The sequence below is a fragment of the Marmota flaviventris genome, chromosome 15 (assembly GCF_047511675.1).
Source record: "Marmota flaviventris isolate mMarFla1 chromosome 15, mMarFla1.hap1, whole genome shotgun sequence".
NCBI classification, from domain to species: domain Eukaryota; kingdom Metazoa; phylum Chordata; class Mammalia; order Rodentia; family Sciuridae; genus Marmota; species Marmota flaviventris.
In genome coordinates, this window is record NC_092512.1 from 66,740,581 (window position 1) to 66,756,667 (window position 16,087).

At 36.6% G+C, this 16,087-nt stretch overlaps 1 protein-coding gene across 1 annotated transcript in view; it reads left to right on the top strand.

Moving 5' to 3' along the window:
• The window catches only part of Nkain3 (sodium/potassium transporting ATPase interacting 3), a 303,572-nt gene that overhangs the window by 265,216 nt on the left and 22,269 nt on the right, over positions 1-16,087 (top strand). Inside the window, exon 5 of the mRNA XM_071602171.1 lies at positions 13,699-13,759. Within this exon, the coding sequence (XP_071458272.1) occupies positions 13,699-13,759 (61 nt within the window). The remainder of the gene's footprint in view (positions 1-13,698; positions 13,760-16,087) is intronic.

Below are 16,087 nucleotides of genomic sequence, written 5' to 3' on the forward strand. Positions count from 1 at the left end.
TCCAAGTTTCTTTCTTGGATCTATTCACCTGTCCCATTTTTTCCCAAAAGATAAGTTCCAAAAATTATAGAGCAGAAAATTTCACCCCCTCCTGCCCCCACTCCAAAATGGGATCGATTATTAAATACATTATTCAAGACATCTAATAACAAAGATATTAGACTCACTAGAAGTCAATATAGACACTCTAAGCTATAAGTTATCCTCACTTTATTTTTGGACATGGTTACTACATTATGCTTGTGTTCAAGTAGATGGTATACGTGAATTTCAACAAAGCATTTATAAGTCAATTAAAATCCAATATTAAAGAACTTGTTGGACCAAAACAGGTCCCAGTATTTAAGGGTAAATATCTTGGCCCCATAGTTCTGGGATTCATCCAAAGTCTCGTAAAACTCATAGTTTATGCAATAAGAAAATGGAAATCATTAACAAAAAAATAAAAATAAAAAAATAAAAACAAAATTCTTCATTTCTATTGATTTCCACTTATTAAAAGAATGATGATATTTTTCCCCATGTTACTCAGCTTTTTATTTCTGTGACCAAAATAGTATCTGACAAGAACAACATAAAGGAGGAAAAGCTTATTTTGGCTCATAGTTTCACAAGTCTCAGTCCATGGGCAGCAAGATCCAAGGCAAAAACATAGAGAAAAATGGCTCTACTCATGGCACATAGGCAGATAGAAAGCAGATAAAGAATAAGAGGAAGGGGCCAGGGAGAAGATAAACCTTGCAGAGCATCCCTCCAATGACCTACTTTCTTCAGCTGGGTCCCACTTCCCAGTGGTTCATTCAGCTATCAATAGATTAATCTATTAGATAGATTAATCCACTGATGAGGTCAGAGCCCCTATGATTCAGTCATTGCCTATAAGCCCCACCTCTGAGCCTTGCTGCACTGGGCGGACCATGCGTCTCACACATAAGACTTTGAGGACATACCAGAAACTATGATATTCCCACTCAATCAAAAACATGTACAATAAAACCAAAGGTGAAATCTGAGAATCCCAGATTGTTAGACCCTCGCCTCCTGGAGCCATTTTCTGCTTTTGACTCAACTTTTATACTTTTAATGCTTAAGGAAATGCCTTTGTTACCGCTGTTGACCGGTGACGAGTCCTTGCTTCCCCAATGTTGAAGAATAACATCAAAGAAGCACGCAAGGTCAGAGTAGAAATTAGAAGTTTATTAAAGGACAGCAGAAAAGACTTCTCCCGGAGGAAGAAGGGGACCCAAGAGGTGGAATCCGTGGAAGTGGGGTTGTCTCTCCATTTTATAGTTTCTTTCAGTGATGGAATGTAGGTGGGAAGGCCCGAGGGGTGGGACACAGGTGGGCCAAAGAAGTAGTCTGAGCAGGAAGGACTTCATTAACATGGACTTTGGCCTAGGGCCTTTTTGGGACTTCATTAACATTCCATGAGTTGTCCTGTGTTTTCCCTGAGTCATTCTCCGCATGGTCTCCATTTTAGATTTCACTCGGATATTAGACCGGATTTATCTAACTACACTGACTACCTAACTTTAAATCTGGCTTCACCTTTAAAAGTTTAAGCCACCATTTAGAAAGAACACAGTACGCAGGAAGTATTGTGTGGAATGTAGAGTAGATAGCACTTACGTTCTTTTGAAGGATTATTATGAAAAACTGGCCTGTCTTCTTGGGGACCATAGTATAGAGAAGTTTGAACCTGCTTTGCTAAGTCAATGCAACTTTGGATTACATAAGGAGAACTATATAAAGATCAGCCATAAGCAGAGATGACAACTACCTGTGTGCTTTGGGGACACCTTAATTAACCTCTGTGCCTCAATTTTGAAATACAATATCAGAAATGTCTCTCTTAAGGCACAGAGGGTTCCCCACACTGGAAGGGGCATAAGAAGAGTCAGAATGTTCTGGTAAGCCAGAGTTCAGATTCAAATTGTATCCTAAGAACAAGTTTGAGAAGCCTAAGACAGAAGTCAACAGCTCAAGATGGGACAAGGGGACAGAATGTCTACTAACCACTAACCAGACAGAGGTCCTGCCTAAGTCCAGCTTTCATTCCTGGTTTGGACTCCCTTTAAAGGATCAGGCATGTAGGTGGCAGAGCACAATGAATCCTAAAGGATTTATCAGTCCTCACAGCCACACAGACAGTACACTCACCTAAGACCTTATGTGTCACATTCTGACACTATGTTAGTCAGATTTTCTTTGCTGTGACAAAATACCTGACAAGAAGAATTTAGAGGATGAAAAGTTTATTAAGGTTCATAGTTTCAGAGATTCATTCCATAGTCACCCAATGTCATGGTTCTGGGCCCAAGGTGAAGCAGAACATCCAATTGGATGTGCACGTCAGAGGAGAACTGCTCAGATCATGGCAATGAGGAAGCACAGAAATAAAGGGAGGAGCCAGGGATTAAATATATAATCCCCAAAGCTTGCTCCCAGTAACCCACTTCCTCCAACCACACCTCACCGGCTTACAATTACCACCCAGTAATCCATTCAAATTATTAATCCATCAAATGGGTTAATCCACTGATGATGAGGTTACAGCTCTCATAATCAAATCATTATACCCCCTGCATTAACACAGGAGTTTTTTGGAGGGACACTTCATATCCAAACCATAGCAGACACCAACACACCAACAGGAAAATAAAATTCTCAGTCTAAAATACATTTATTTTAGCCAAACACACATTTATAAATTCCATTTTAATTTCCATTTAGTATTGTAAACAGTAGAAGACATTTTTCTTGATAGCAACAGTTTTCTTCAAATGACCTCCTCACACTCAGGTTCAATAATCCAAAGACACTTTCCATATGATATCATTAAAGAATTATTGAATTCCACAGTGGACACTTAGAAAAGTCCTAGAAGCAAGGATGATCTACATAAATAGATCAAATACCTTTACATACCTTTTTTTAAAAGAAGTTTTACATTACACTGCTCTTACCTCAGTGACTTACCACCAGAAACACATTATCCGATGACAACTCTCTCTGAGTAAAGAGTGACATTCATGTCCTCGATGATATTGCTGAGCTGGTTTGTGCAGAGCATCTGTATCACAAAAGAGCGTCGTTAAAAGTCATATCTTCCTTGGTAGAGGCCAGCAAGTCATTTGTTTTCCATTCTGAAGCTGTCTACACAAGTGCTTCCCATACGTGTAAGGGCCATAAATCCCCAGGGCCCAAATAAATGGGATGCTCTTGCTGTTGTGCATTTTATGGTCATTGTGGAGGAAACAACTTATTTCCATATTCATTGATTCATTTGGAGACCAGGGTGCCAGTGGGACTCTTAGGAGAGGGAACCAAATGTCTTCACATAATTTCAGACTTCACTTGGCTTAGGACACCTCCATCAAAAGACTCAGCTCTCATTCTGAATTCCTGAAGGAACAGTATGAGCAGTTTGATTAAAAACAAACAGGTGAGGTATTCCTAGGATTCACACATTCCCCAGAGTGTTACAAATAAATAGGAAGCCAGTCCCTCCCAGGGTTTGTTCCCCTGAGTATCCTAAGACCCTAGACTTCTGTGATGCTGGGCATGCAAGAGAAAACAGATGGGCATGGGTGACAGTTGCTCAGAATGACACTCCCGGGAGCCATAGAGAAAGAAATGTGTCCACAAAGCACTGTAAGATGAAACTGTCCACCTGCTACTTGTTCTTCAGTCTGAGTTTTCTCTGATAAAACTCTTAGAAGGGAAGGAGAAGCCTGCTGTCCAACAAAATTGAACCCCTGACCCCCTAGAAGATGGAGTCAGAAGTTTCCCATATTAGTATCTGCATGGTATGTGTGTGAGCATTCTGCTCTCTGTCATCCTGACTTACGACAAGAGGAGATGCTAAACTCAGGCTTGCTGTGTGTTTGGAATATGACCATGCCTGATTAAAACCACTGCGTCAGTTCAACACAGTGGCTGGAACACTCTTACGCTGTCATATCATTTCTTCTCTTCCTAGTGAAAGAAGCAATGGGTATTTTGGAATAATTGTAACTCTTTTTAATATCTTTCAAATGTTCAATTTCATGTAAAACCAACCAATAGTTAACTCATGAGTGCAAAGATCCTAATATCCCTTTTCTTTGTACATGTTTATGTTTCATTCATCTGTCCAAGATGGTATAATCACTAGCTCAACCTCACAATTATTGCATGATCCAGTCAGTATCAAAGCAAAGCAGCAAAGATTTATGAAACTTATTGAATTAAGGCTGTAATGTACCTAGGCAGAGATGACTGGCTGAGTATCATGGTGACCCACATGGGAACTTCAAGGTGGCTAAAGTGTTAGAATTCTGAAATTCATCCACTTTATTTCAGACATACTATTTCCCATTCCTTACTGTACTTTGAAATGCAATACTTCTCACTGCTAATTCATTCAAAAAAATTGATGAGTACCTTCTTTTTACTCAACAAAGTACTGTTTCAGAACTAAAAAGTTGAGTTGATTAAAGTTTAAATTAAAAAAAAAACTTTTCTGAAGAGCCTGGTGGTGGAGATGGACACATAAATAGGTAGGTATAATCATGTGAGAGATGTGCCTTAATTGAGGAGTCTGGGTCAAAGTAGAAGCAGCAGGAGTTCCTCTTCCTGAGGGAACTACAGCAAGACTCCTCCGAGAGGACACTGCCTTTGCATCGACTCTGCCAGAGAGCAGTCCCTGCCTTCCAGAATCTACGCACACACACCCACACCGGTGAGGCAGAGAAGTACCTGGGAACTGCCACTTAGAGGTAGAAGAACAAAGTGCTGAGACAGTTCAGACTAGAAGTAGATCAACTGGGGAAATCAAAGCAAGTGACATTTACGACTGAACTTAAAGGGTGTAAGGGTTTGTGCAAGCAGAGATGTGAGAACAGGGTGAGGGGGTCATGAGCAAGCAAAGAATGGGTGTGTTAATGGAGCTGGAGCACAGGCATGTGGCCAAGAATAGTGAAGAATAAGTCCTAAAAGCCAGGTTGAGGCAAGACCATAGAGAGTTTGCAAGTGGCTAAGAAGGATGTAAGTGGTTGGACAGGAAAAATAATCTTTTTTATTGAGTACCTAAAATAGTGCCTCAAAGTTCAAGGAAGCATTTATTCCTATCAGAATGCAAACACGCTATGACATTATCCACCCCCAAAAAAGGAAGGAAAGAAATCCCATTGACCTTACATTTTTCTCCATCACTAACTCATTTCTACTCCCTGTTTCTGCAAAACTTCTTAAAAGAATTATTGACATCCTATTTTCTCATAAATCCACTTTGATTAAATGTTTTGCCAGACCCTCCACCAAGGTACCTCACGTCAAGGTTTCCTCCACAAGGTCCAATCCAGTAGCCAATATTTAGTCCTCATTGCCCTTGACCTTCTGACCTCTGACACAGGTGATTGTCTGCAATTTCTATGTTACTTCTCTGGTCACTTCTTTTCAGTCTCTTTTGCTGGTTTATTGCCTTCCAATCCCTAAATGTCATAATGATCCAAAATGAATCCGTTTCTCTGATTTCACTTTTTCTTAGTGATCTGACTCAGCAATGTAGTTTGTTCTATTTGTTTTTATTTATTTATTTATTTATTTATTTATTTATTTATTACCAGGGATTATTGAACCCAGGGACACTTAACCACTGAGACACATCCCTAGCCCTTTTAATTCTTTATTTTGAAACAAGGCCTTGCTAAGTTACCTAGGGCCTCACTAAGTTGCTGAGCCTGGCTTTGAACTCATGATCTTCCTGCCTTAGCCTCCCCAGCTGCTGGGATTACAGGTGTGCATCACCCTACCCAGCAAGCAATGTGGCTTTAAATACTACTGTACCACCTATCGTCTAAATTGCACTAATTGCATAATTGTTCCTTCCCAGAACAATTCCTCAGGGTTTTGTATTCATCCAGCAACTTTCAGAGATAAAGTGTCTTCTTCCCCTTCTCACTCCCAGCAAAAAGTTGACTTGCTTCCCCTTCCTATGAAAGTGTTCTCCTCCTGTAAGACAGCCCTCTGGGTGTGCAGGTATCATCCGGACTCAGGGAGTTTGTAGCAAAGAGATTTGAAGCTTATGCTGTTCTCTGTGAGTAATAATGTGCTTTGTTCTGACCCAGAATCTCTGAAACAATAACAGGCCCATTTGTTAATTTAGGCATATGGTGAAATCCCACACCCTTAATATCTTAACCCAAATATATTGCATAGGGAAGCTTTCTACTTAAAAATGTTCAAATTAATAATTTTCATAAGGACATAACTCTGCTTGGGGCAAAGTGGATCAGCCTCTACCTGCCTCCCACAGGTAGCCTTAGTCAATAATTTTTATAGAATCATTTTAGAACCTTGTGTTAAGTGGAGAAGTTTCTTATCACTCAAACTTCATGGAAATGATGAGAAATTTAGGAAAGTGTTCACGGAGTTTCTTCTGTTTAAGGATCCGTTTGGAGATAGCCTCTTCAACAAATGATGCTGGGAAAACTGGAAATCCACATGTAGCTGAATGAAATTTAACCTCAGTCTCTCACCCTGCACAAAACTCAACTCAAAATGGATCAAATACCCAGGCGTTAGATCAGAAACTGTGTGCCTACTAGAAGAAAATGTAGGTCCACTCCATTATGTTGACTTAGGAAATGGCTTCCTCCACAAGACTCCTAAGGCATGCATAAGAAGTAAAATCAAGAATCAATAAATGGGATGGTATCAAACAAAAAGCTTCTTCACAGCAAAGGAAACCACCAGGAGCTATATAATGTGAGAAAATTTGTGTTACCTGCACCTCAGATAAAGCATTAATTTCTAGGATGCATAAAGAACTCAGAGAACTTAACAAAACAAAACTTAACAGAACTCAGAGAACCAAAACAAACAAATATGCAATCAATAAATGGGCAAAGGAACAGAGCAGACACTTCATAGAAGAAATATGAATGGTCAACAACTATATGAAAAAAGGTTCAACATTAGAGAAATGGAAATTAAAACTACATTGAGATTTCACCTCACTCCAGTCAGAATGACAAGTACCAAGAATACAAGTAACAATAAATATTGTTGAGAATATGGGGACTCAAAATTGGTGCAACTACTCTGAAAAGCAGTATGGAGATTTCTCAAAATATTAGGAATTGAACTGACATTTTACCCACTTATCCCAGTCCTCAGTATATATATTCAAAGAACTTAAAATCAGAATACTACAATAATGCAGCCACATCAATATTTTTAGCAGCTCAATTCACAATAGCTAAGCTATGGAACCAACATAGGTGCCCTTCAACAGATGAATGGATAAAGAAAATGTGGTACATATACACAATGGAATATTACTCAGCCATAAAAATGAATGACTTTATGACATTTGCTGGTAGATGGGTGGATCTAGAGACTATCATGCTAAGTGAAATAAGCCAATTCCCCCCAAAAAAACCAAAGGTCAAATGTTCTCTCTGATATGTGGATGCTAACACACAACAAAAGAGGGGGAGGAGAAGAATAGAAGTTTAGTGGATTAGACAATGAATGAAAGGAAAGGAGGGGACATAGGAATAGGAAAGACAGTGGAATGAATCTGACATAACTATTCTATGTATATATGTGAATATGCCACAGTGAATCTTCACATCACGTACAACCACAAAACTGGGATCCTAATTAGAATAAGATATACTCCATGTTTATATAAATATTTCAAAATATACTCTACTATCATGTATAACTAAAAAAAATTTAAATACAAAAAAAGGGATCCTTTTGTTTCTCACACACCCACCAATTTTCTTACCTAACAACTTTCCTCTCTGTATTTCCTAGATAAGCTTTTCTGGTCTATCTATTTCACCTGAAAGTTTTTCCTGGAAGAGATTCTCCTAATTTCAGAGATGACTAAATTCTTTGGTTCATTCTTAATAAAATCCACAACTAGGAAGACACACAGCCAATAGTTGTCAACCTCGTGTCTGCATGAGACCCAACCCTTATATAAGACCTGCAAGTCAAAACAAAAAAATCCCAAGTACCAATCCTATTTGCAGAAACATATGCATTCATTAAGCATGTCAAAGAAGAGGGAATTTATTCTGTCAAAATATATAACACAAAGAAGATGACAATTTAAAATACCAAATAGAAATAGATTATTTTAGTGGAAGAGGGGGAGAAAGATATCCTTAAAAGGAATGACTCTCAAAGCTTTATGGAAAACAGAAATAATTAGAAATATTATGCTGATATTAAGTTCTTTGCATTTGCTTGCTATTGGCAAGGAAGCATTTTGTTCATTTCTTATGGACAAGCAGAAAGCCACAGGAACTATTTCAATTCACGTTCTGGGAAACCAAGAAATACGCAAGTCAGCTATCCACAATTTGATGATTAACAGGATGTCTAGACAAGTTCTCATGAGAATAACATTACTAATTAAACAGTAGTTTGGTTAATCACAATAGCAGAAGTAATTTTAGAATAAATATTTTATGAACACATCCATCAATAAAGTAAAAGGAAAAGAAAAATTTTTAATTAATTCATTTGTAATATTACTGATATTATGCCTGGCAAATTCTGTTTGAGGGCCTGGAGAATGATCTAATATTTCTAGATATGTATTCATTTTATTTTATTTTCCAGCTAATGGCACTGTGTATTTCAATTACCTAGCCAGAATTCTTTTTTATGTCATCCATCAAGACAACAGAAGATCCATTAGTGAACAATGGGATCTGGCAAATATTCCATTGCTATATATATATATTGTTCTATTGTTTTAAAACTATGCATTCCCACATTTCATGAGTAAGAAAATATTTACTGGATAGGGAGGGATAATGTGCTGTCACTGGGATTTAATATCTGACCTTAACTTTCTACCCATCAAAAGAGTTGCGATTTGGAAAAGGAAAAATAAAGACATTGACCAGTTCTCTTCAGCACACGGACAATGGATCTTTTCTGAAAACATTTAATCCAATATTTTTAGCATAAATTCATGATCTGAACTTATAAGGAAGAAATACAACTTGCATGAACTTCAGTAAACAGATATTTCTAGGAAAACAAATTATCCAAAGAACTTGCTCTCCTTTGCCTTCATAAATATTCACCTACGATCATCTTTTACATACCTTCTGACTTGCTCAGTGTCTCATCCTATTGCCAAACCTTTCCTTGAATTTCAACTGCCTTTATTTGAATAATGAAATAAGGACTACAAAACTGGCATCTATCTTTTTTTTTTAATGTTAGTCATTTGTCAATCTTTCTGTGTAACATGGAAGACATTTTATATTTGAATCATATAAAAGTTTCCTGCAAAAATAATATTTATTTTATATTATACAGATTCCTTAGCAGGTACTTAGATCTGTAGCTTTAAGTATATAAACATGTAACAAAGCAATTTATGAGTCAGCTATTAGTAGTTAATATTTTCTGAGCCTGTTACAACAGCAGGAAGGTAAACTAGCTAGCGGTGGGTGATGCAGACTTCGTTTCAGGTCAAGATCTCACCATTAGAGTGGGATTTCATTTTCGGTCCTGTGTTGAGTTTCCAGGCTCAACTCGACCACATTATCTCTGCATAACAATATGTGAGCATAGTGTTTCAACATGACTAACTTTGCTCTCAAGGGGCCCTCTCATCAATCCTCCAGCCTTTTTTCCAGTAAATGCCAATAGACTAACCAGTAAATGCTGACAGTCTTACCAATAAATGCTGATAGATCCAGGCATGCCAAACTGAATGAGCCAATATTAGAAAATACCAAAGTACGTGTTCCCTGCCAAAGAAATGAACAATATGCTAATATATACTTTAGAGATCTCATCTCAAACGACATCATTAAAAATGATAATGATTCACTGTTAAATCAACATTAAAGTATAGATAAAAGGGGTTTTATTCCTTTAAAAAAGGCACAGTTTATTAAAACAGTAGAAAAATAATGTTTATGTTAGTATTGAGCTTTCATGAAGGCCTTGACTTTACACTAGAAAAGTCTTCATCACCCAGCCAATATATTTTGATATATCTTTGCTTACCCCTCCCCTATCTTGCTGAAAAATAATAACTAATGATTTTTAAATTGTGTTTTTAACTTACCTTTGTTTAATGTGAAAAAACTTCGAATATAAAAGCTATCCTGCAACTGTGTGCTTACTCTCCAATAAGCAACTTCCAAGATGAAATTAGCACTCAGCATCTAAATTTATATCTGTGTACAAAAAACTAGTTCAGAAATGTTTCAATCATAATATGAATGAATCACACACACACCTAAGGGAAAGTCCACCAAAAACAACAAAATTGTTTCATGGCAGATGCCTTCCAATATACAATTTAGTAAGAAAATATCACAATGTTTTTAAGACACCATAACACTTGCTGACATAAAGGGAAAAAAATCACAATAAATATAGCTTTACTCCATAAGACCACATACAAATTAATGAAAGCCACATAAAACTAATAAATGGGCAAAGCAAACTGTTGTAGACAATTCATAAGAAACAACTAACAGAATATGAAAATGTTAAGTAAAACTACTGCAAAATAAATACATGAAGATATGCCATTTTGTTTGTTTTATTGACATTTTTAAAATGAAAATATGCTGTGATATTAAGGGTATGGCAAAGCAAGTATTGTTGGTTACTGCTGTTGTAGGATAAGAAATAATAAAAACTTATTTTTGTTGTTTTTAACTGACACATGATAATTGCACATATTTATTATATTGACTGCTTCTAAAGAGCTACAAGAGAAGATTTTAAATGTTCTTACCAGAGACGACTGATACAAACTTTTTGAAACCAATTTAATAATGTGTTAAAAACAAGTCATAGAAGTATCAATGGCACTTTACTATGATAATTATACCTCTGTGAATCAAGTAATGAAACTTATAGAAAAACCATTAATATTTGGCATGATGTTATTTATAATTTGAAAATGAACTTTAAGTTAATAGAATATTGCTCAAATATATTACAGTATGTTGAAATAATCCAGATTTATGTAGTTAATAAGTTATTAGGCTTATGAAGAATATTGGGTCATAAGAGTGTAACTGTGACATATAGCAATGATGTGAAAGAAGATTGGAAAGAAATTCATTAGAAAGTTATTTGTGATTGATGATTGGCTGGGTTTTTTTCTTTTGTATGCAACCAGGTTGCTGAATGAGCTGGACTTAGTAGAATACAGGCAACTTGATTCACTGTCACAAATACATTCTACGGCCAAGTTCTATCTCACCCTTTGGATATTTCAAACAGAATTTAAATGTCTTTTGGTCCTTTTCAGGTAACAAACTGTCCAATCTGGGTCAATATAAACTCTCACCCGCTGAAAACTCTGCCCCACAACTTGAGCCTGATTTTAGCTTACAGGTCTGCAGTGAGAAACAGACACATACCTGTTTTTTCCTCTTCTCATTCCACCCATCACTAGCTGTTCTTTTAGAGAATTCCAGGGATAAAATGAAAGGAAGAATAGTGGGAGAAGAGGTAAGAATCAAGTCTTAACCTGACTGATTCAGTTACAAGCTGGCAGGAGATACACTCCAGGTGTGACCATTCCCACAAGCTGAGACTTCCTCTTGGCCTCTTGAGGGATGCTTTTGTGGGTTCTTCAGAATTCCACCCCAAACCTCTTTTAGGATCCTCATCTGTTTCTGTGAATGATCAGCCCCTTTGTAAGGCTATTTAATGCCGCCATCCACCTTCTGAACCCAAAGTACCATCATTCCTCTGAGGTCACCAGGTTTTGGAAGGACATCATCCTCTTAGGTGGTATAAAAATGGAGAACAGCAAGGGAAATTGTGTTCAGAGGCTTTGGTTCCTATTCTTGTGAGCACCGGTGACATCCTGAGCTGCAAAGCCCACCCTTATTGTCTCATCACACTCTCGACCAGAAACCCCACAAACCATAGCCCTTTGTGTTTTGACTCTTCCACGTGCAATTTGGGTGCGAAGCTCCCCAAGTACTTCTCTGAAGCAGCCCTTCACTGGGCTTGAGATGAGGGGGAAGGTGTCCATGGCATGGGAGGACCTGTCAGCACACAGGCAGCTCACTCTAACCTCACAGCCTTTCAGGTCTTCTTGACCTTCTTCCCTGCAGCCTGCAGATGGATTTATAAACTCCAAGTCTTTTTTTTTTTTAATTTGTTCTTTTTAGTTATACATGACAATAGAATGTATTTTGGCAGATTTTATAAAGAGAGAGTATGACTTATTCTATTTAGGATCCCACTCTTTTGGTTGTACGTGATGTGGCATTACCCTGGCTGTTACAAATAGAAGGCTAGGAAAGTTATGATGGATCAATTCTACTGTCTTCCCTATTCCCCTCCCGTCCCTTCCCTTCCCTTCATTTCCCTTTGTCTAATACAATGGATTTATATTATTCCCCTCCTTAACTTCCCTTGTTTGGGGTTAGCATCCACAAATCAGAGAGAACATTTGGCCTTTGGTTTTGAGGGATTGGTTTATTTCACTTAGCGTGATATTCTCCAGTTCCAATCATTTACCGTCAAACGCCATAATCGCATTCTTCTTTATAGCTGAGTAGTATTCTATTGTGTTATATATACCACATTTTTTAATCCATTCATCTGTTGAAGGACACCTAGGTTGTTTCCAGAGCCTGGCTATTGTGAGCTGAGCTGCTATAAACATTGATATGGCTGTGTCATTATAGTATGCTGATTTTTATGTCCTTTGGGTAGACTAAGCTCCATGTCTTAATCCACACTAGCATTTGGAAACTTGAGATATACTGTTCTCTGCCATGGGAACTTCAGTCTTTTGTACCAAGGCTATTAGAGGAGTTTCTTTTTCTAATGTTATTTTCTAATAAGGCTGGGAGAGGAAGCAGACTTTGAAAATGGAAAGAAAGGCAAAAAGATAAATTACAGCACCTATTGAGGTAGCTAATTTTCATACTTCTCATACAACTTAGATTAATTTTAGACCCGACTAGATTCATGGACAATTTTATCCTCCAGGAATTGTGGTGTCTCTGACTCTGTGGAATAAAAATGTCTTCTCAGTATAATAAGGACAGGAAACAATATGAAAAGTCTATAAAAGGTGCACTCTACACTTCAAAGAATAAATATTCTTTGAACCACTAGTATCCAAAGTATGAATTACCTCTTCTATTTCATTTTACCACTAACTAATCACCAGAAAGTTAATGCATTTTCCTATGATATAATTAACAAAACAATTTAGTAGCTAGATAGAATTTACATTCTCAGAGCATTTTAAATAATTAAATAGATGATTGCTACTTAATTTACAAGCAGGATGCCTTGATTCCTTTTGTGGCTATTAAACATTAAAATAGTTGCAGTAATAATGAGTGTAGTACAAATTGCTCTATGAATAGTAAGAACCTAAAAATATATACTATGAATAACCAGCTGATTTGTAAATCCAAAATCAAAGTCTAAGTGAAATATCTAGAAATTGAGAGATTTTTTTTCCCCATTCCTATGTACTTTTAAAAAAGCTATTAAGGTGACATAAAAATGAAAAGACTTTTAAATTACAACTATTCTTTTAAAATAAGACTTTTTTTGTTACAAAGTCACAGACATTACTAATAAATATACTTCGTTTCTATATCTTGAATTATATAGGCTATCCATGCACATTTGGCATAAATTTGTAAGGTGCTTATTTTGTTTCCTTTGCAGTTGGTTGGCTTTGTGTATGCCTGTTATGTGATCAGCATTTCCATGGAAGAAGAAGACACCTGTAAGTACTGTTATATCTCCCCGTGGGTTCATTTTGGATGAGATACAGCTTCCAAAACTAATCAGTACAGGGATATGAAATCTCTAATATTTAGAATCTAAAGTGATTTGACTCAGCATGGCAAAGTTATAGTCAAAGATTGACAAACCAAACTGTTCAAAAATAAGGTGGCACTAAATACTGAAATTCTGAGTCTGAGTTATATAGAAGTGTGGGGAAGCCTAGAGATTTCTGTCATATCAGTTCTTAGTAACTTTCCAACAGACACCCAGACAATATGCTGAGTAGATAATCAGGGAGGTTTGCCCACCACCAATTGTGAGTATACTAGAGGCAGAATTTTCAATGTAACTAATAATAATATTATCAATCCATTGTAGCAAGATCTATATGTACATAAACTATATAAAATACTATGGCAAAACTAAAAATTACAACCTTCAAGATGGAATGTAAAAGAGATAGAGAAATACTAAATAAAATTAATAGGATGCTTAGAAGCTAAGTCACGTTTTAACAGAACACACACCCCCATAAAAAGAAATATCGAGACCCAAAGTTTTGTTGTAGAGATTTAACAACACAAGTGAACAAATACCATTTACTGAGCACCTGCTAATGTGTAAGTTATTTTCCCACAACTCACTTAACAGGCTCAAATAATATTTTTAATTTATTTTTAAAAATAAATTATTTTAGATAAATCATATCTAACCAAACTAGAGATTTGAATTTACCATTGCAATTATTGTCTGAATTATAAAATGAATGCTTTCACAAGATGAGAATAAGTAGCTCGCCATTATAACTTCTTTCTAGAACACAACTTCAAAGGAGTCTGATGACTCCCCATCTAATAGATGCAGTGCATGTTATGTGAACTGTAATCCAGTGACAGTGGATGCCTTCTCATTTTATTGGACCAAAAGTATGAAATACTAGACCTTGAGACTACATATGTCAAGTAAGAAATATGCAAACATTGCATCATATATTTTATACTTACAAGGTGAATTTTTTTTAATGCTAGATGAATCTAAAAGTTCTGACATTTCAGATGCACAGTTATAATGACAACACTTTTTACTTCGAGGCCAACTTTAAAAATCATGGTTTCTGGATTTCCATTAGTGGTTCCACAGTCTCACAAAGTTCATGTCCAGAAAGTCAACAGCATGCTTCAACCCACAGCCAGGACGGATCACACAGCTAGAAATAATTAGTTGAGCATGGACAATTTTAACTGAAATTGGAACTTTAAGGAAGTTAGTGGAATAAATACTTCAAAAAAATGATACATTGATAAATTCAAACTGAATCTCTTATGAAATACTTTTACATAGGTATACCCCAACCCCCCCACTCACACACATACACACACACACACACACACACACACACAGAATAGTCAAATTTCTTCTTCTCCTCACTGAACTAGTCGGAGGCTTTCAAAAGATACCAGGACTCAGTCTTACCTTATTATGGGAGAAAAAGCAGAGTAATCATTAGTCTCCTTTGATCGAATAGAATAAATACACAAAAGACCTTTCCTTGCCACTTGAGATTTTTAGTAAAAGTGGGGAATACAAAATGACATGCAAAAATGAAAAGCTGGGTAAATACTTTTTGACCTTCTACAACCTTCTTTTAGAGTAATAATGTCAGCGTACACGGATTGTATTGCTACTGGCAGATGATATTGTAATTCCATTGACTTTGATGACTTTAATTAACTTAAAATTTCTCTATAGAAATCTCTGAATCAGCTATTTTAATGCCCATGAAAGTGGGATTGAAGCAGCTGCTAACAGCCTATTCTATTAATGGTTTAATTCTTGTGTTTGTTATTAGGATCATATATTAAGTTACCTGGAGACATCAGGAGAGAGTAGTTGTGTTGCCATCAATTCTAATAATACTGAGAATCAGAAAAAGTTTTCCATGCTCAAAACAAAGTCAATATGACCAACTTAACATGATAATCGTCTGGAAGACAGATGACAGTGAAAAGTAATCACGAACCTTTTAGTCTGATAGTTCTCAAGCAGGGCAATTTTACATTTTTATTGAAAGAAGTAGGAATCAAAAGTGCAACTGTAATTAAATTGTCTCTGGGTCTTCCAAAGGCAGATATGAGTAAAAAGTAAAGTCGGTGGCCAAACTGCAATGATCTCATAGTCTAGTACAATTTGTGCCAACACTTAGCTTTCAGGTGCAACAATGAACTGCCCTTTGGATATGACATTACCAACTCACAGTCAGGAAGATGTGTCCTTTGAAATGTAATTCCTAAAACATCGATGTGAAATGAAGAAACAATACTGATAG